This window comes from Eubalaena glacialis, chromosome 1, assembly GCF_028564815.1.
Source record: "Eubalaena glacialis isolate mEubGla1 chromosome 1, mEubGla1.1.hap2.+ XY, whole genome shotgun sequence".
Classification (NCBI taxonomy): Eukaryota; Metazoa; Chordata; class Mammalia; order Artiodactyla; family Balaenidae; genus Eubalaena; species Eubalaena glacialis.
In genome coordinates, this window is record NC_083716.1 from 87,526,415 (window position 1) to 87,547,648 (window position 21,234).

The window sequence follows — 21,234 nt, forward strand, 5'->3', positions numbered from 1 at the left end:
GAGACAAGAGAAGAATAGTCAAGAAACAATAGTGCAGGACTTCCAGTGGTTAAGAATCCGCCTGCTAATGCAGGGGACACGGGTTCGATCCCTGGTCCGGGAAGATCCCACATGCCGCAAAGCAACTAAGCCCGTGCACCACAACTACTGAGCCCACATGCCTAGACCCCGTGCTCCGCAACAAGAGAAGCCACCGCAAGGAGAAGCCCAAGCACCTCAACGAAGAGTAGCCCCCGCTCACCGCAACTAGAGAAAGCCCGTGCACAGCAACAAAGACCCAATGCAGCCAAAAAAATTTAAAAATTAAAGGTTTAAAAAAAAACACACTTTATTGAGGTATGATTAACATACAAAAAGCCATACATATTTCATGTATACAAATGGATGAGTTTGGGGATAGGTATACATTGATGAAAACAATCTATGCCACAAACACGTCCAGCTGAAGCGCATGTTTGGGGGAGAGTGATGTGGCCAGACGTGGGGGATGGAGACCAAGGCAGATGCCCCCTGAGGGTCTTGGTCGGTTCGGGCTGCTATCACAGGTGCCACAGACTGAGCGGCAGAAATTCATTTCCCACAGTTCTGGAGGCTGGAAGTCTGACATGAGGGTGCCAGCCCAGTTGGGTTCTGGTGAGAGCCCTCTTCCGGGCTGTAGATGGCCATCTTCTCATTGTGTCCTCACATGGTATAAAGACAGTGACCTAGCTCTCCGCACTCTTCTTAGAAGGGCACTAACCCTATTCATGAAGGCTCCACCTCATGCCCTAATCACCTCCCAAAGGCCCACCTCCTTTTTCCATCACACTGGGGGTTAGGATTTCAAAATATAAATAAATATATATAAATATAAATATATTTATATATTAAAATATATAAAGTATATAAATTAAATATATATATATATAAATATAAATAAAACTACTCAGGAAATATGCATGAGGTAGTATTATTTGGGTGCTTCAGAGAGGACCTACAGCAGAGGATATGGGGGAAGGGTCTGTCCCGGGGAGGCCCCGTAGGGTAGGGTCTTGGTTACAACAGCTCTAACCCTTTAAGGCCTGGGCTATGCTATGCCATTGGCTGAAACAATGACATTTTTATTTCAAAAATGTTCACATTTACCGAAAGGCTGAGAAAACAGTCCAATGAACACACATATATCTATTATTTAGATTCACCAAAAATTACAATTTCGCCACATTCTGTTCATCTGTCATTCAACCTATCTATCTATAATTGATTTTGTTGAACTACTTGAAGTACATGACAAACGTAGCAACACTCTATCCCTAAATACTTCAGTATCTCTTAGGAATAAGGACATTCTCCCATATAACCACGTTAATATTATTAAGCCCAAGAAAAATAACAATATTCCATAAAATAATTTAATAAACTGTAGACATTCAGATTTCCTCCAATTGCCTCCAAAATGTCTTTTATACCTAGGGGTGATACTGTGATTTATAGTAAAAAATACGTATTTGGTTTTCATCCCCATTTCTGGCACTGAGCTCCTAAACCCCTTGGAATTTCCTAAGTGATAAAAACAGGAAACATGTCTTTTGTTATTCATAACAAGCCTCTTTCAACCACACCTGAGTTTATGTTAATGAAGTGACTTTTGGAAAGCCCCTAAGGATGGGGGCTGGTTGCCAGGGGAACCAATTCATTAGAGGGTTCTTACTTTCTGCCCCACCTACCCCCATCTCCAGGAGAGGAGAGGGACCGGAGGGTGACTCAACCACCACTGGCCAGTGATTTAATCAGTCACACCTAGGTAATGGGGCTTCCAAAAACACCCAAGAGGAGGGAGTTTGGAAAGTTCCAGACTGATGGACATAGCATGTGGAGGTGCTGGGAGGGTGGTGCACCCAGAGTGGGCATGGAAGCTCTGTGCCCCTTCCCACCTCCCTTGCCCTATGCATCTTTCCACCAGGGTGTTCTTAAGTTACATCCTTTCATGATAAACAGATGATCTAGTAAGTAAATTGTTTTCCTGAGTTCTGTGAGCCATTTTAGCAACTTAAATGAACCCAAGGAGGGGACTGTAGGAATCTCTACTAGTGATTGGCATCTGAAGTGAGGGGCAGTCTTGAGGGACAGAGCCCTTAACCTGTGGGATCTGATGCCATCTCCAGGTAGACAGTGTCAGAAATGAGTTAAATTGTAGCACACCTAGCTGGTGTCACAGAATTGTTTGGTATGGGAAAAACTGCCACACATTTGGTGACCAGAAATGTCAGAAGTGAGGTACTATTCAGAGAGTATAATGTAAAGGAAAACAATAGTGTGGTTTTTCTTTATTGTTTCCCCCAAAGCAACACAGACACCTCTACACAGAAAATGGGGCAGCCTCAGTACACTGCTAAGGTCTTGGGACAAGAGGTGGAAGCCACTAGAAGATAACTATTATCTTGTCACCTCCTGGCCTTTCATAAAGTGCAAGGTGGCCAAGGGACCCTGGCTGACTAAGCCACCTCCCTCCCCTACAGAAGCCACATCAACCTGAAAACAGTAAAGAAATCCAGGTCCCTAGGTACTGATTCGAGTGACTTTTGGTCACTTGCTGACCATCAGGAAGCATCGGTTCCAAAGACGCACAGCCTCCTCTCCACGCTCAGACTTCCGTGTGTGCAGTTCAAAGAGAAGGTGGGGGCCTAGGAAGGAGGCAAGCAAGACAGGAAAGGAGGAGGGAGCTAGACACTGTCCTCCAACAACTCAACCTCATCCTATATTTTAGCTCAAACTCATCCCTGAGTCTTAGACTCACCCACACATGGGGAAGTGGTTCCAGGATCACCTAACACCAGCCAGAATGGCCATCATCAAAAAGTCTACAAATAATAAGTGCTGGAGAGGGTGTGGAGAAAAAGGAACCCTCATACACTGTTGGTGGAAATGTAAGTTGGTGTAGCCACTATGGAGAACAGCATGGAGGTTCCTTAAGAAACTGAAAACAGAGCTACCATATGATCCAGCAATCCCACTCCTGGGCATATATCCGGAGAAAGCCATAATTCGAAAAGACACATGCACCCCAACGTTCACTGCAGACCATTCACAATAGCCAGGACATGGAAGCAACCTAAATGTTCATGGACAGATGAATGGATAGAGAAGATGTGGTATATTTATACAACAGAATACTACTCAGCCATAAAAAGGAATGAAATAATGCCACTTGCAGCAAAGTGGATGGACCTAGAGATTATCATACTGAGTGAAGTAAGCCAGACAGAGAAAGACAAGTATCGTATGATGTCACTTATATGTGGAATCTTAAAAAAAAATGATGCAGATGAACTTGTATACAGAATGGAGACAGACCCACAGACATAGAGGACAAACTTACGCTTGGATCGGGGGACAGATTAGGAATTTGGAATTAACAGAAACACACTACTATGTATAAAACAGATAGCCGACAAGGACCTACTGTATAGCACATAGAACTATACCCAATGTTTTGTAATAGCCTATAAGGGAAAAGAATCTGAAAAAAATATATATATATATATATGATTGAATCACTTTGCTGGACACCTGAAACTATCACAACATTGTAAATCAACTATATTTCAATAAAATACATATATACATATATCTATATTCAAAGTAACAGGCACGTTAATCAGGATGTTTTGATTTTTATTAACAGAGAAAAGTCGAGATGCCTCTTAGAAAATCACTCCCTTCACGTCTAGAAGAACTGGACAGTGTTATGATTCTTAAGCTGAACAACCAAGAGAACAGCTTTAAAGGAGTATTTCTACGGACATGGGGATTTTCTCTTAAAGGAACTGGAACAACGGCACAAGCAAAAGAGGCAGCAGCACGGGAAAGAACACGTAGAGCTGGAAGTAAATCCCAACTCCCTTGAAATCCAGTCTACTGCTACTTCTGTTAGGACCCTAGTTAGAGGAAGAAAAAAGGTCTCAGGTCTCAGGCTAGCTTTGTTCAGAGCTGGAAAGAAACGGAATGCCTGCGGCAGAAAACATTAGGGAAAAAAACGTGTGGGCTTAGCAGCTTCATCTCATCAACTCAGTCAAAAATCTTTGTTGTTGCATGATTACATGAAAAAGAAAAAATGTTTCATGCCTGGGCTAAAACAAAAGAACAAATGAGAACTCTCACTACAACAGCAGAACTCAAGTTTCCAAAGGAAGAGAAAAAGAACTTCACTGAGGCTCAGACCCTATCCTGACGCTAACTAGCTGTTCATGGTGCCCATAATAAAATATTATGCAATAATGTGTGTACAATAGAGTTTAGTGTAAGGCTGGTCAATGTGCATCCAAAATACCCCAAGATGTTTAGTTAGGGAAGCACCAAAAAGAAACATGTAATCCACCTGTGAGATGGCCCCAAAACAAGGAAAGTATGGGACTTCATGGAGTAGCATATGTCTGTCTTGTCTCCCTGCTCTGTAATTTTCTAGGAAATAGTAACCAGGAAATACGCCATATATTTAGTGTATGTTTATCTTAGAAGTGAAAATATCTACTGCCTATTAGAAGCAGCGAACTATTTGATGTCTGAATGAATGAGTGAGTGAGTGAGTGATTGGAGGGATGGATGGATGGATGAATGGATCAACGAATACGCATTCACAGCAGGTTCCATTGTTTGATCTGTTTCCAAACCACTGACCAATGAACCCTTCCATGAGTAGTGTTTGAAACTTCATGCAGTGATTTTCTGAAGCCCCCGCCTGGCCTACAGGCTTCTCAAGAGGGAGAATTGTGGCAGTGGGGTCTGGTCTGAAAGTGTTCCTCTCTCCACCTTCCAGCCACCACACTGAAACTCTTCCATGTATTCTGAGAGAAACACAAGACACATGCAGGTTACAGATAGAACAAACACAATGACACATGCACCACTACTAGTTTTCCTAGTGTTTTTAGAGTAAATTCGAATTACATAAATTTCATTGACATGGAACTGAAAACACACCGACAGCATAAAATCAGATACACCTACCAAAAATGTTCATGTTAAATATTTAATAAAACCAAATGCTGACTTAAAAGGAAAGAGTTTGGATAAACCCTTGAAATCTGCTGTTCTGGATTATGGCATTTAAATGGTCTTCAAACGATTTCATTCTTTCTCCTAAAAAAATGGTATAGAGGTGGGAAGTTCAAGTCCTTCCTCGGTATCGACTGCTAGCATAACGCACTTGTCAATAAAGAGTGTTTCTTAAACTCTCACACGTGCATGGCATGAGAAGAACACTGCACAAACAAAACGGAACTGTTTCATACCTACGATCATAATTATATTCTTTTTTTTAAGGACAGGACATCTTCATATACGTTCACTGAAAATGAGCACACAATTCCTAAAAAGAAAATTCAGGAAGGAAAGATGGTATTCATTAAGTAGCATCTTTCTTCTGGCCCTTCTGAATAAAACTCTGAGGACATATGCAAGTTTTTATAACACTACATGGGTACAAAGTAGATGATGAAAAAGGAGAAAAATAATTCTCCTAAGAAATTCTTATCTAGTCAAGTACTGTGGGTGATGTGCCGCAGACTGACAAGGAGCAAATGTGAATGTCACAGAAAACACGTATCACAACTGGAAAGCGGTTCTGAGAAGTTACACTGAATATCTCTCTGTCGCAGGGCTCCATAACAGCCTTGAGCCTTCTGGGCTGCAAATCACCTGAGAGGAGCAATTTATTTCCTACCATCTCGAAGGCTGTCATAAATTAAGGCTACCTCCAGCTGCATAAGAGAAAAATGTGCCCACGTCCCAGGCAATTGTTCAAGGGCTTGTCACCATCATTAACCAAAAGAATTGACCGGATTCCTAATTGTCCCAGTCCCTTTCTAGGCTTTGCAATAAGATAAGAAAACAAAACTGGTCTATAACTCTACTGATCAATGCACATTCACCAAAGAATTGAACCAAAAGACATCATGTATTAAAAAAAATCTACTTCAATCCCCTGACACAGGGTAAGGAAATACTCAATGCACCTGGGGTTGTTGGGTGTCCACCTCTTTTTGAAGCTCTCCAGTGATGGAGGCTCCAGGACCTTCTTTATCTCAGCAGTCAGGAAGTGATTTCTCATTTCCAATGAAAAATTCTTTGGTATGTACATCCTTGTTCTGTCCTACGTGGGCCTGAGCAGAAGTGGCTCAGAAATCTTTTTCAGCTAGGAGTCCGCAGTTGCATGGGACAAAACTTAGCTTCCGGTCACTTCACAGGAAGGGGCTGCTGCGTTGCAACAGTGGTTGTCTCCTGGAGCTTGGAGGAGCTACAGCAAGATCTTGACGTTGGAGGGAAATGGTACCCAGCGTGGACTGCAGGAAAACGTCAAGGCTCTCTCTGGGTTGCTTACACACCTGCTTTATTCTTCCCTCTATGTGGACCAGCTTTCTTTGCCTCTCCCTCCACACGAAAGCCAGGCTAGCTCCCTCATAGCTTCTCCTCCACTTAAAAGACCACACCAACTAGACCACAATCTCCTGGTTTTAATCTCAAATTCCAGGAGGGAGATATTGATCAAGTGACTGTGGGTCAAGGGTCCACCCCAATCTAATCTATGGTGTCCAGGAGGAAGGTGATGCTAAGGGCACACCCTGAAGACACCACGGTGCAGGGCAGTTAAGGGGGTTACGGTGAGCTGGGAAGGTGTCCACTCCCACAGGTGTCTACTCCAATTGTTCTCATAAAGACATGTTGTTTGCCTGATTCACCTCTCTCTCCCCCAATATTTAAACCTTGCCTATAGAACACGTTTTTAAATCTCACTGATCCATTTTCTCTTCTTCCCTGTTCATTTCTTCCAAACTGCTTTTAAAGAGAGGTTATCAGAACGAGGCAAAACACTCTGACACGAGACTGACGAGTGTGAGCTCTAGGAGTGAGATTGCTTGTCAGTGTTTTTAGGTGACCAAGCAGTGGGCGTCCCATTTCTTGACTGCGAAAGGCAATCAGAAGTGTTCTATGCAGGATAATTCTGGAAGACCCCACAGAAACGGAGATGCTTAGGAACTGTTTCTGTGTGTGTGTAAATGGCCTTTCGCTAGTACGTTTAACAAATGTTTATCGATTTAGGTGCCAGAGACACTCTGTGATCTGGGGATAGAGTCATCACAGTTCTACGTTCCAAGAGCCACACTGAGGGCTGGCGACATGGCAAAGAGCCCTGTCCTTGCAGAGCTTTCCATCTGTAGGTTTCAGCCACACGATTAAACTAGCCATGACAATCTGTATGGGAAGTGACAGCACCATGGGAGCCCAAGCAAGGACACCTCACCGGATCCAACACGGTCAGGGAGGCTCCCTGGAAGAAGTGACGCTCAGACTGGGCCTTGGATGAGTAAGGTGGCCTTTGTGCATTAATGGCCCTCCTGATGACACCCGTCAAATGACCAGAGCATAATGTCAGTTTCCACTCACAGTACAACTTTATCTTGTACATTTCTGTGACGCTATGTTCCAGTCAAGCTGGATGACCTTCCAGTAACAGCTCATGTACACTGCTGTGCGTATACTGTCCCTTTGCCTGAAATGCCAACCTCCCCTCCACCCACTTCCTGTGGTTTATTACTCCTCCAGCTTCTCACCTGAAACTCACCACTCCAGAGCCAACCTTTATCACACCCTATAATTTCACTGTCCTCTCCCTCCAGTCTGTAAGATTTGAAGGCAAGAACTCCTTTCCCAATACAAATAATTTGTACACTGTCTTGTAGTAATTCATGCACAGTATCAAATGGTATTTTAGACTTTTCTCAATTTTGCATAGAATTAGAAAATATGTCAGACTGAAGTTTATTATTAATTTCGTCTGTGTTTTCCTGCAGATTCAGAAGATTCAATCCTATTAAACTTAAAAAGTAGGCTAAGAAATTTTTAAGAATCTTCTTGTCTTTCTATTCTGGCTTTTCTTTTTTAGAATGTCTTAAAAATACTGAAATTTATTAATAACAGACTACTCCACATTTGCTACTTAAGAAAGAAAAAAAAAGAGCTCTTGTCTCCCATCACTTATCTCTATATTCTGGCACCTGGTACATGCTCAAAAAGTTTGCCAAGTGAATAAATGAAAATAAAGGCGCATTTATGGATGCCAGGCAAAGGGCTAGATGCTAGATATTCATTATTTCATTTCATCCTCATGACCATCCTGAAAAGCAGTTATATTCGCCCCCATTTTGTAGATGAGAAAACAGAGGCTCACAGAGGTGAGCAACTTGCCAGCAGAGACATTGCTGGGATGTGAAGAGAGCTCCCCGTGTGGATTCCATTCCCTCTGCTTCTCCCGACAACACAGAAAAAACTGCGGTGGTCCCCTCCTTCATGAGGGGCTACAATTCAGTCAGTATCCTTATCAACATTCAGTGAAACACTTAACAGAGTTCAATGGCTCATACACATGTGGATTCATTTTTTAATGCAACTCACCTGATTTTTTCCAGCTGCTTAAGGAAAGGAGAAACACTCAACACTGGAGTGTTTTATTTCAGACTAGGCACTTTGTAGAGACTCAGGATAGACTTGTGAAGAACAGTGAGAAATCTCCTTGCCCAAGCCTCTTCCAAAGCCAGGAAGACTAGGCTTTTCCTGGAGGTGAGAATCTGGGACCATTTGCAAAGGGTTTATAACTCCCGGTCAATGATCTGAGTGTACTGGGGAGAAATGTGTTCCCTTCAAAAAGAAGAGTTCTGCATTTTAATCTTCTCAAATCTCAGAAAGCTCTTTACTAAATTGTTAGCACGGATTCATATTCAGGAATAAAACTGATTCTCTGAGACATTAGAAAATGTTATGTTCTATGCCCTCCCCACCCTACCCCGCCCCCCTCCAACTTTTTTCCTTTTGAAATCTTTTCAATCTATAATGCCATCTGCAGCAACATGGATGGACCTAGAGATTATCATACTAAGTGGAGTAAGTCAGACAGAGAAGGACAAATACCATATGATATCACTTACATGTGGACTCTAAAATAGGACACAAATGAACTTATCTACGAAACAGAAACAGATTCACAGACATAGTGAACAGACTTGTGGTTGCCAAGGGGGAGAGGGGGTGGGAGAGGGACGGATTGGGAGTTTGGGATTAGAAGATGCAAACTATTATATATAGGATGGATAAACAACAAGGTCCTACTATATTCAATATCCTATAACAAACCGTAACAGAAACTATATTCAATATCCTATAATAAACTATATTCAGTATCAGGGAACTATATTCAATATCCTATAATAAACCATAATGGAAAAGATTATGAAAATGAATTCCATTCTAGAATAAACTTTTACAACCAAATTATACATCTCTTCCAAGTGGGCCATTTTTGAATTGCTGACCTGACCTTTACTATGTTGGGAGGATCAAACAGAAGTTGCTCACCATGAATTCAATTATGCTATGAGCCACTGTTCCGGTTATCACTGGAAGCCACGTCAGCAGCCTCTACTCACGGTCTGGTCTGAAAGGGCACACAGAAGTAGAAAGATTGTCCTTCTCCATAGACCTCCCCCCTCACCTCACACAAACCCTTCCTAACATCTGAAACCTGGAGGATCCTGAAACATGCGATTTCCTTGTCGCTAGGTGAGCTATTCAATGCCCCTACGTTTTCTCAGCTTGAACAACGAAACCTCCCCCGACATAAACTGGGTTTTGCTCAGTAATCCACAGGCTCTTAACCTTGATTCAAGTCGCCAATGGCAGGCCGGGTGGGATAGGCTGGAGATGGGGTGGTCATTTGGGACTAGCCTACCGTCTACTCTAAAAATGACTTAAAAACTAAACCCATCAGCATTAAAAAAAAAAAAAAACATCATTTGTATCTGCACATCCCAGCACCATGAAGTATGAATAAGCCCACCCAGGAGTCAAGTGTATAGTATAGTCAAGTGTATAGCTCCAAAAGCTACTCGTAGAAAGTTTCTTTACTAGAAAAGTTTGTGAGCTCACTCTTTGAAAACATCCTTTAGGGAAACCTTTTGCTAAGTAACGCATCCCTGCTACCTGTAAACAATGTGTCTGTGGATTTCTGTTTCTCGACAAGGGCACACCTCAGCCATGGGCATCATAAATGCTCTCAAAAACTTTGCTAAGTGAATAAATGAAAATAGAGGAGCATATATAGATGTTCTTTCATCCTGCATGAGAACCTGTGTCTGGGATCTCCAAGACCCACTACTTCAAGCATCCCTGTGCCCAAATGCCGCCAGTCTCCCACTGCATCCAGCGCCTGGGCCTCGCTGTTCACTATCGGGATGGCTCAGTCCTGCTCTCTGCCCCTCCTCTTCCTCTTCACAGCCATCTCCTCCCCAGCTGCTATCTATCCCAGAGGAATAAGAAAGGAAGGGGGAGGCAGAAGAGGTTCCAGCCAGTCATTTCTCTTCTGCTGTGGCACAGGTGGGAGGCGGAAAGGAAATCTCTAGAAAAGCTTTCCAAACTGTTCTGAGTTCTGAAGCACTTTCTACAGGGTATCCATTTATGGTGAGTGGGTGTGGAATCACGTTAGCTGTAGAAGCAACCGGCTCTTTCAGAAAGCTGTTTATTCTAGCCTGGCCCCTCCTGGAAACCCAAGAAGTGGTCCAGGAAGAAGGAAGAGAAGAGAAGGCCCGGAATTCAGAAGGCAGGCCTGCTCAGTTAGCACTACTGCTCTACGGAAGACAGTTCACTTGCAGCAGAAATTTGGGGTGAGGCTAAATGAGGGCTTCTCATCACTCCTACGGGACATCTGGCATTGTCTGGAAACACTTTTGGTTGTCACAACTTGGGGGGGGGGTGTGAACTAGAGGCCAGGGATGCTGCTAAACACCCTCCCATGCTCAGGATCCCCTCTCCCCATAATAAAGGATTATTCAGTACAAAGTGTCAGTAGTGCTGAAGGTGAGAAACCCTGGGCTAAGTCAAAGCCTGCCATCGAGAATTCTGGTCTATTGTGGTTGCCAAGGAGGAAGGGGAGCGGGGGAGGGTTGGATTGGATTGGGAGTTTGGGATTAGCAGATGCAAACTATTATCTATAGAATGGATAAACAACAAGGTCCTACTGTACAGCACAGGGAACTATATTCAATATCCTGTAATAAACCATAATGGAAAAGAATATGAAAAAGAATATAGGTATAACTGAATCACTTTACTATACACCAGAAACTAACACAACATTGTAAATCAACTATACTTCAATTAAAAAAAAAACCAAAACCACACAAAAACATCATGAGGGTTTGCTGTAGGCATGCAAGATTATTTTAATATTAGAAAATCAGTCAACGTAATTCATTATATTTAAATAAACTGAAGACAATTCCAAAAAAAAAGGATTCTGGTGTAGTCTATGGTTCAGAAAGCCAAGGATGGCACTTACCATGGAAGAATAAGGAAAGGGTAAAGCAGTTCCAACCTAACATAAGTCAGCATAAAGAATTAAGTAATAGGGAATTCCCTGGTGGTCCAATGGTTAGGACCCCACGCTTTCACCGCCGAGGGCCCAGGTTCAATCCCTGGTCAGGAAACTAATATCCTGCAAGCCGTGCAGAGCGGCCAAAAAAGAGAATTAAATAATACAGATCACTATGAAGGCACATTCAAAGGTTCTCTCTTCCAGAGGTCGATGTTTCAGGCCGCATCCATTCACTCATTCAACAAATATTAACTGAGCAACTAGCCAGGACATGGAAGCAATCTAAATGTCCATCAACAGAGGAATGGATAAAGAATATGCGGTACATATATACAATGGAATATCACTCGGCCATAAAAAGGAATGAAACTTCGCTATTTGTAGAGACATGGATAGACCTAGAGGCTCTCATACAGAGTGCAGTAAGTCAGAAAGAGAAAAACAAATATCATATATTAATGCATATATGTGGAATTTAGAAAAATGGTACAGATGAACCTATGTGCAAAGCAGAAATAGAGACACAGACGTAGAAAAGAAACGTATGGACACCAAGGGGGTAGGGGGAGGTAGGATGGATTGGGAGATTGGGATTGACGTATGTACACTACTATGTATGAAGTAGATGGCTGATGAGGGCCAACTATATAGCACGGGGGGGGGAAAAAAAAGAAGGTACAATCTGTTTGCAGGACATATATTGAAGTTAACTTTAAAAATGAATTCCAATATACATTAGGTGCAGACAAATACTGTTTGATTCCACTTATACGAGATACCTAGAAGAGTCAAATTCATAGACTTGGAAGGTACACTGGTAGATGCCAGGGGCCGGGGGTGGAGGTGGGGAGGGGGAATAGGGAGTTAGTGTTTAAAGGGAACAGAGTTTCAGTTTAGGAAGGTGAAAAATTCGGGAGATGAATGATGGAGAGAGTTGTACAACAATGTGAATGTACTTAGTGCCACTGAACCGTACAGCTAAATACGGTTCAAGTAATATGTTTTATGTTATGTGATTTTTACCACAATAAAAAAAATTTTTTTTAATATATATTTTTTAAATCCCAACATTAACTGAGCAACTACTGTGGACCACGCGCCTTCTGGGCTCTGGGTACACGCGCAGCTGGGAAGCCAAGGAATCTGCAGGAAAACTGCTCAGGGGTTTGGTTCAAACACAGGCAATGTGGAATCGGAGGACCGTGGCTACTGAGAAGAGGAATTCAACCCTCCCACCTGCTTGTTTGTATCAACAGCTTAATTCTCAGTTGAATGTTACATACAAACCGACCCTCTCAGACCCAGGGGTCTTTAGGATTTTTTAAAACAATTCCTCACAAGAAGTCACTTGTCGAGAGTAAAATCTGTTCAACTCACTGATTGGGCTGAGAATCCCAAACAAAGATCATTTCTGCACTGTTTGCAATTACCTCATTTATCTTCACCACCCCAAACAAAGTCTAAAAATTAAGAGGATAACAGTCAGTTCTTGGTCATTCAAATAATTTCTGCTGCTACAAAGGCAGCTCACTTACACTCTCAACTAGTCCAGACACTCCCACTGTCAACTCCCTCAGTGGGGACACAGAGAAGCCACTTTGCAAGATGACTCAAAGGTGACACAACAATGTCAAGGATGAGGCTTGGAACATCCCATAACTTACTCTGGAGACCCTGAGAAGAATATTTATTTCATAATCATCATCTCTCCCAGTTAGCTGAGTGTGATTATTAACCGACAAACAAAATAACTCACTGATACCAACAGATAGATAAGCCTCTTCATTATTTTTTTCTACTTGGGTAGAAATAGCAAACAGCCAAAGTACTACCCTAAAACGTCTTTGGCTACATTAATAAAACATAAGTTTCTCTAAATTTAAACTTAAAATCCAATTCATTCATCAAAATGTCAGGTGTCACCTAAAGCATCTTAGTAGAAAGGAAATCTCTTGGAATAAAGAAGAATCTTCACAGGAATAGAGGGGGGAGTGAGCTGATTTTCTTCTGATTACAATGACCACTGTACCCTTGTCTGACCCTCTTTATTCTTTCAATGAAGCCTCAGAGAGAGGGTATTTAAGAATACCACCGGTGGTACAAGGGACTCATTTTCCATACGGCCTTCCCCCTGCCTTAATTATAAACTGTGTTTGTACCAAACACAGTCAATCACTGCTGAAAGCTCCCCGCCAACCCCGCAGAGTCACAAGCCTTGGTGAAAATTTGTGTAAAGCTCATGGGGCCAGTTGCAAATATTTAGAATTACAATGATAAACCTTATGATTCCAGGGGCTAGATAGACGACTCTATGAAGGCTGTAATTTGTACAACTGTCTTTAGACAATTCTAATTTCTTACTAAGAAAGCTAAGAAGAGAAATAAGAAACAGACCATTCCTAAAAGAAATTTAGAAAGTGGAAATAGAAACTGAGTGTCCTACCCCTATCTATAAGAGAAATGGTTTCCAATGGGTTTTCATTCTTTTATTCTATACCTGACATTTCTCAGCTGAAAAGAAAACTTGGTCCCTTGTCTCCCTTCCGGGATCCAAAGCCAATTTATCAGCTACAATTTTAGCAGCAAAAGCAGATTACAGGAGAGGCAGATAACCTTTTAAAGGTTGATACAGAGTTAAAGGCAATCACCACCGTCCTTTAAAAACAAGTAACGGCATGAAACAAAACATTAAAATCTTATGTTTCTTCCTGCAAATAACTTAAAAGTAACCAGCTAACTGCTAGCATACCACTGACCTTTGGCTTGGAATCCAGGGTTTTATGAAAAAACTAAAGGGAGACGTATTTTTAGAACTCAATATGACTAATTTACAAAAGCCTGATTTTTTGTTCCTAAGGACCAATGAAATATGTTCCAATTTCAAGCCATGAAGGGTAAAACCATATCTCAGAATCATTAAGCTGTTAGTCTTGATTACAAATGGAACGAAGCAATACTCATTTCTTTGACTGACTGAGGTGGTAAAGGGCTCTCTTTCTGCTTGTCAAACGACAGTGGTGAGGCCACCGAATTGTGGCTTTTACAGTTATAGGTTCTGGAATTTGTTATAGCCAACTTCTCCCTTCCAAAATGAGAGAAAGAAATGTCCACCAAATTAGTCCTGGTCACACAGGTAACGTCTGTATAACTGATCACGGCATTGCCAGAGCCATCCGCTGGGGCCCACGGGCAAAGAAAAGTTTCAGCTGCTCCGCCTGGCACCGACCGTTTATCTCTCAGGGACCAAATGCCAATCGCTAGAATGATCCATATAGAACCTCCACACTGAAGACAGCTAAAGACCTGGGGCAAAGGGAGTGAATGAGATCTAAAATGAAGGCCCCGAGAACTGTCCTCCATCATCGGGGCCAAGGGGACCCAGGGAAGAGTTAAAATCCAGGCGTGCTAAGTCTGTCGTCTCTAACCAAGCCAGCTGAGCCCCGACCCGGGGCGACTGACACGTTCGTATCCACAGAGAAGCCACTCAGTGCAGGACACACTGAGTTCCCAATCTGTCTCCTTATTGTGACATCTCAAGCGCAAGGGGGTAAAGACAGAGAGGCATCTGTGGGAAGGAGAGGAGATTTAAGAAAATGGCTCAGATATTCCCAAAGGTCCCGGAGAACCGTCTCCGGGCCTCTTCCTAAAAGGCGCAAACCCGGGTCAGTGTCTGCGGTCAGGGCAGCGGGGGGAGCGCGGCGGCTGGGCGCGGGGCTGCGCGCGCTCCCCGAGGCTGCCGTGCCATCCGCAGGGGGAGATGCGCCGGCGGACCGGGGAAATGGGGCGAGGGGGTCTTACTTTTGTAGCTCGCCGCCCAGGGCTGGTAGCCGTAGTAGCCGGTGATGCGCAGGATCCGCTCCTCGATGGACGTGAGCCCCACGGGCCCGCTGGTGAGGTCCTCCACCGAGCGCGACCATTTCAGATCCTCCTTAATCGCCTCGTCCACCACCAAGTACTTGAGCTGCCGGAGCTGGGGGCTGATGTCGGACAGTCTCCTGGGGCTGACGTCCGGCGACCTCCTCATGCCACTGAGGCCGCGGGCAGGTGGGCGGGGAGGGAGAGAAGGGCGGTGAGATCGGAGGGCGAGCAGGGCGCAGCCTGGGCCCGTTAGGGGCAGGTGCGGCCGCAGGGCCGGCGCTTCCCCGCTCCCGCCGCTCCCCAGCTCCCTCAGCAGCCTGGGCGTCGGGTCCCGTCTCCGGAGCCCGGCGCCGGGCGCTTCGGGGCAGGGCAGGCTGGGGCGAGTGGAGAGGGAGAGGATGCCCTAAACTTCCCGAGCAGCTGCACCGCGCGCGCCGCCCCCTCCCGAGCCCCAGACCGCCCGGCGTCCCGGCTGCCGAGGGCCCCCGGCCGCCCGCTCGCGCACCCGCACGCGGGGCGCTACTCACATGGCGATGCTTTTGCCCCCGGGTGCGCCGCCGGGAAACTCTCGGATCCCCATAGGCAATGGCAGAGTGGGGCCGGGAGCTCCCAGACTGGAGGCGGAGGGGCCGCGGGCCCGAGCTGCCCGCGGCCGCGGCCCCTGGGAAGGTGGGCGCGAGGCCGGGCGAGGGTCCCCGCGCCGCCCGTGCGCGCCCGCGCCGCGGTCCCCGAGCGCCCCCGCGGTGTGCGGCGGGAGGCGGGCGCGGCGGCTCAGCCCGGCTCCAGCCGGTCCGCGGCGCTCGCTGCAGCCTGCCGGCCGCAGGTCAGTGGGCGCCGCGCCCCTCGCCTGTCGCAGCCGCCGCCGCCGCCGCCCCGGCACACGGCAGGCGCGGGAGCCGCCGAATCCGGGAGAGCGCCGGCCGCGGTGTGCGCTCTCGAAGCACCTGGGCGGGCGGGACGTGCCCGGCCCCCAAGCGCGGGAACCAGGCGGGGGCGCTGCTGCCCCCTTCCCGCCGCCAGCGTGTGGCACGCGGCACCCGCGCTCCGCCCCGCAACCCTGGGGCTAGGGGCGCGCTCCTCCTCCCCTCTCTTAGGACCTATCAGATCATTCTGTTCCTGGTTCAGTAGTTCAGTTCAGTTTCTCTCTCTCTTCTGCCTCCGCATTCTAAAATAATGAGCAAAACTACTTGGGAAGACAGAAACCTGGTTCCAAACCTGGTTCCAAAACCACGCTCAGAATGCCAAATACATAAACGGCATTTCATAGTCAAAGCTGAGACGCAATGTGACTTGATTTATTGCGCTGTGGGCGTACTTCGGTAACGCCTGGCCCTCAGAGAGCTTACGTCCTCGTTGCTGACCTGGTCTACATCAGTTCTCTCTTCTTAGATTTCCATTTTATTTGGCCTCTAATTTTTTTTTTTCTGTCTGCAAGTCATTCTTTCTAGAACACTTAATCATTTTTCATAATGTTATTTTTCTGTTATACAAAATACATATAGGTTCATTGGGGAGAATTTAGAAAATACAGAAATATGTAAAGAAGAAAATACCCATTTTCCAGCCAAAAATGACTACTTTGAATTAAGTAGTCCACAAAGTAGTCCTTCCACTCTTTTTCTTTTTTTTTCAATGTAAAATACCTTTTTCACAAAATCAGGATTAAACTGTACACACTATTTTGGGTACTTGTTTATATTAAAATTATATTGTGTCTAAGCAAACTAGGAATAGAGGGGACTTCCTCATTAATAAAAAGACATCTACAAAAACCTCCATTCATACTGAATGGAAAGAAACTAGAAACTTCCTTACTTAGGTCAGGAGCAAGGCAAGGATGTCTCTCTCACCACTCCTTTTCAATATTCTACTGCAAGTCCTAGCTAATGCAATTAGATAAGAAAAGGAAATTAAAAAGTTTATCTACTGGGGAGAAAGAAATAAAACTATCTTTGTTCACAGATGACATGATCGTCTAAGTAGAAAACCTCGAAGAATCGGCCAAAACTTGACCTGGAACAGATATGAATCATAGCAAGGTTGCAGTATACAACGTAAATGTACAGAAGTCAATCAGCTTCCCATACACCAGCAATAAGCCATTGTAATTTGAAACTGAAAATGTAATACCACCTACATTAGCACATAAAAATGAAGTATTCAGGTATGAATAGAACATAAGAGATACGAGATCTGTATGAGGAAAACTACAAAACTTTGAGGAAAGAAATCAGAGATGAACTAGATAAATGGAGAGATAGTTCAGGTTCATTGGTAGGAAGACTCAATATTTTTAGGATGTAGTTCTTTCCAACTTAATGTATAGATTCAATGTAATCCCAATCAAAACCTCAGCAAGCTATTTTGTGGCTATCAACTAAGTGATTCTAAAGTTTATATGAAGAGGCAAAAGACCCAGAATAGGCAACACAATATTGAAGGAGAAGAACAAAGTTGGAGGACCGACACTACTAGACTTCAAGACTACTATAAAGCTACAGTAAACAATACAGTGTGGTATTGGGGAAATAATAAACAAATAGGTAAATGGAACAGAATAGAGAGCCCAGAAATAGTCACACAAATATAGTCGAGTGATCTTTGACAAATGAGCAAAGTCAATTCATTGGAGAAAGGATAGTATTTTCAATAAATGGTGCTGGAACAACTGGACATCCACTTGCAAAAAAATGATCATAGGCCTAAATATAAAACACAAAACTAGAAAACTCTGGAATATAACATAGGAGGAAATCTAGATAACTTTGGATGTCTTTTTAGATATAAGACCAAAAGTATGTTCCATGATAGAAAAAATTGGTAAGTTGGACTTCATTAGAAGTAAAGACTTCTGCCAAGATCATGAGATGATAAGCCACAGCCTGACAGAAAATACGTGTGAAAGACATATCTGATAAAGGGCTAATATCCAAAGTAAGAACTCTTGAACTCAACTATAAGAAAATGAACAATCCAATTAAAAAATTGGCAAGATAACACAGATATATCACCAAAGATGATATACAGACCATCAAAAAGCATATGAAATGATGTTCAACATCATATGTTGTTAGGGGGTTACAAATTAAAACAATGAGTGAGATACCACTACACACCTACTAGAATGGATACAGTCACAAAACACTGACAACATCAAATGCTGACAAGGATATGGAGCCACAGGAACTCTCATTCATTGCCAGTGGAAATGCAAAATGGTACAGTCACTTTGGAAGACAGTGTTGCAGTTTCTTACACAACCAAATATATTTTTACCACATAATCCACCAATTGCATAACTAGGTATTTATCTACATTGAGTTGAAAACTTAAGTCCACACAAAAACCTGCACACAAATATTTATAGAAGCTTTATTCATAATTGCCAAAATATGGAAACAGCCAATAGGTTCTTCAATAGGTGAATGGATAAAGGGTGGTGCATCCATATAATGATATATTATTCAGTGACAAAAACTAATGAACTATCAAGTCATGAAAAGACATGAGGGGACCTTAAATGTATGCTGCCAAGTGAAAGGAGCCAATCTTAAAGGCTATATAGTATATGATTCCAATTATATGGCATTGTGGAAGAAGCAAAGTTATGGAGACAGTAAAAAAGATCAGTGGTTACCAGGGGTTCCTGGTGTGTGTAGGGATAAGTAGGGGGGGGGGAATGAAACAGTGAGCACAGGGGATTTTTAGAGCAGTGAAACTCTTTTGTATGATACTATAATGGTGGATACATGTCATTTTACATTTGTCAAAATCCATAGATTATACAAAACCAAGAGTAAACCCTAATATAGACTTTGGTTGATAATGATGTGTCAGTGTCGGTTCCCTGATTGTAAGAAACATACCACACTAACGCAGGATGTTGATCATTGGTGGGGAGGCTGTGTGTGTACATGGGGGTGGCAGGAATTTGGGGCCTCTCTTTACTTTCCTCTCGATTTTGCTGTGAACCCGAAATTGCTCTAAGAAACAAAGTCTATTGATTTAAAAATTATATTTTTCAGCTTTCCAGTGTCATAATATTCTTCTAAAAGATTGTTTTACTGGATGCATTTTAACTTTTATGACTGTTACGATCATACAAGCAACAAAACCATTATAAAATAAAGTAACAAGTAATATCAGGTATATAAATTTTAAAAGTTACTATCTTTGTACATATTTTTTAATCCTTTTGTGTGTGTGTGAGAGAGACTTAGGAACAAGGCACTTCTCTCTCCCTCTCCCCACCCCCCGTGTGTTTGTATGTGAAGACTTTCTTCTTTTTTTATTTTTTTAAAGATTTTTTTGATGTGGACCATTTATTTTTAAAGTCTTTATTGAATTTGTTACACTACTGCTTATGTTTTATGTTATGGTTTCTTGGCTGCGAGGCATGTGGGATCTTAGCTCCCCGACCAAGGATGGAACCCGCACCCCCTGCATTGGAAGGTGAAGTCTTAACCACAGGACCACCAAGGAAGTCCCTGAAGACTTTCTTCTTAATCTCTTCTTCTGAGACTTGAAACAACTCTTCTTTTTCCCTTGTACCTGACCTATCTCATCTTAAGCTGGTCTTGGACTGCCATGAACTGGTGTTTCTAGAGCATCCTCAGAGGACCATGTGATGTCAGAATCGCTCAGAAATGTTGTTTAAAATGCTGATCCTGAATTATCACCTCTGAGTGTGGGCATGGAGCTCTCCATGCCACCGATTCCCTGGATGGGCCCTAGGCACGCTCAGAACCACTCATGTAAATAAGAAGTGAAGTTTCATGAACTCAGAATCCTCCACCTTGCTTTTACAGACACAAATACTAACCCCAAGGAAAGATCTGGGCACAGCCAGAAGAAAACGGGGGTCTCTCTTCATTCAATCACCACATTCTGGCTACTGTAACCCTGGGCAAGGTCTCTGACCTTTCTGAGCCTCAGTCCCCTCAACTGTATAAAAAAGATCACCTTGTAAGATTGTTGTGAAGATAAAATGAGTTAATACATGTAAAGTGTTTAGAATAGGGCCTAGCACATGGCCAGGGCCAGCACTTAAAAGATATGAGCTATTATTATTAGCAATGCAGCAAAAGGTTGAATTGATTATATTTTTTTGACTGCCACATCACACTGTTGACTCATATCCAAGTTTATTTCCTAAATTGTCTACATAATTTTTACATGTGCAGTTGCTAAGCCACATCACTCCCCTCTTTTTTTAAAAATAAATAGCATGGAATTTATTTTATTTTTTTAAATTTATTTATTTATTTATTTTTGGCTGCATTGGGTCTTCGTTTTTGTGCACGGGCTTTCTCTAGTTGCAGTGAGCAGGGGCTACTCTTCGTTGCGGTGCGCGGGCTTCTCATTGCGGCGGCTTCTCTTGTTGCGGGGCACAGGCTCTAGGAGCACAGGCTTCAGCAGTTGTGGCACGCGGGCTCAGTAGTTGTGGCGCACGGGCTTAGTTGCTCCACGGCATGTGGGATCTTCCCGGACCAGGGCTCGAACCCGTGTCCCCTGCATTGGATTCTTAACCACTGGGCCACCAGGGAAGCCCCTAGCATGGGATTTAGAGTCAGATAAAATGCCTTAAATACTGGCTTCTCCACTCACCAGCTAGATAACCTTGGGAACCTAATTTAACTCCTCTAAGCTTCATTTTTTCATATCAACTTCAAATAGTTATTACAAAGATTAACTAAGTTCAAGTATATTAAGAATTTAGCACAGTGGAGAGCCTGGGCTTGGTACTCAATAAATAGTAGCAATAGCAATTATTGTCACCTGCTGCGCCACCAACATTATTTACTTTCCAAGTTGTTGCAATGAAACTGGTGATCTGCCAACACCTGGTACATCCTACCTGAATGTAGATGTCTTCCTGATACTTATTTTTATAGATCTGTATTTTTCATTTTTTAAAGCAGTCATGTACTTATATCAAAGCTAACACATTTTATCAAGCTACCCTCATAAATTTG

General features: G+C 43.4%; 1 protein-coding gene across 1 annotated transcript in view; it reads right to left on the reverse strand.

Moving 5' to 3' along the window:
* SLC35F3 (solute carrier family 35 member F3) overlaps window positions 1–15,925 on the reverse strand; it is a 298,460-nt gene extending 282,535 nt beyond the window's left edge. Inside the window, exons 1-2 of the mRNA XM_061198571.1 lie at window positions 15,787–15,925; window positions 15,200–15,429 (exon numbers count right to left, since the gene is read on the reverse strand). Of these exons, the coding sequence (XP_061054554.1) occupies window positions 15,200–15,429; window positions 15,787–15,839 (283 nt within the window). The 5' untranslated portion in view covers window positions 15,840–15,925. The remainder of the gene's footprint in view (window positions 1–15,199; window positions 15,430–15,786) is intronic.
* Between the last annotated feature and the right edge of the window lie 5,309 nt (window positions 15,926–21,234).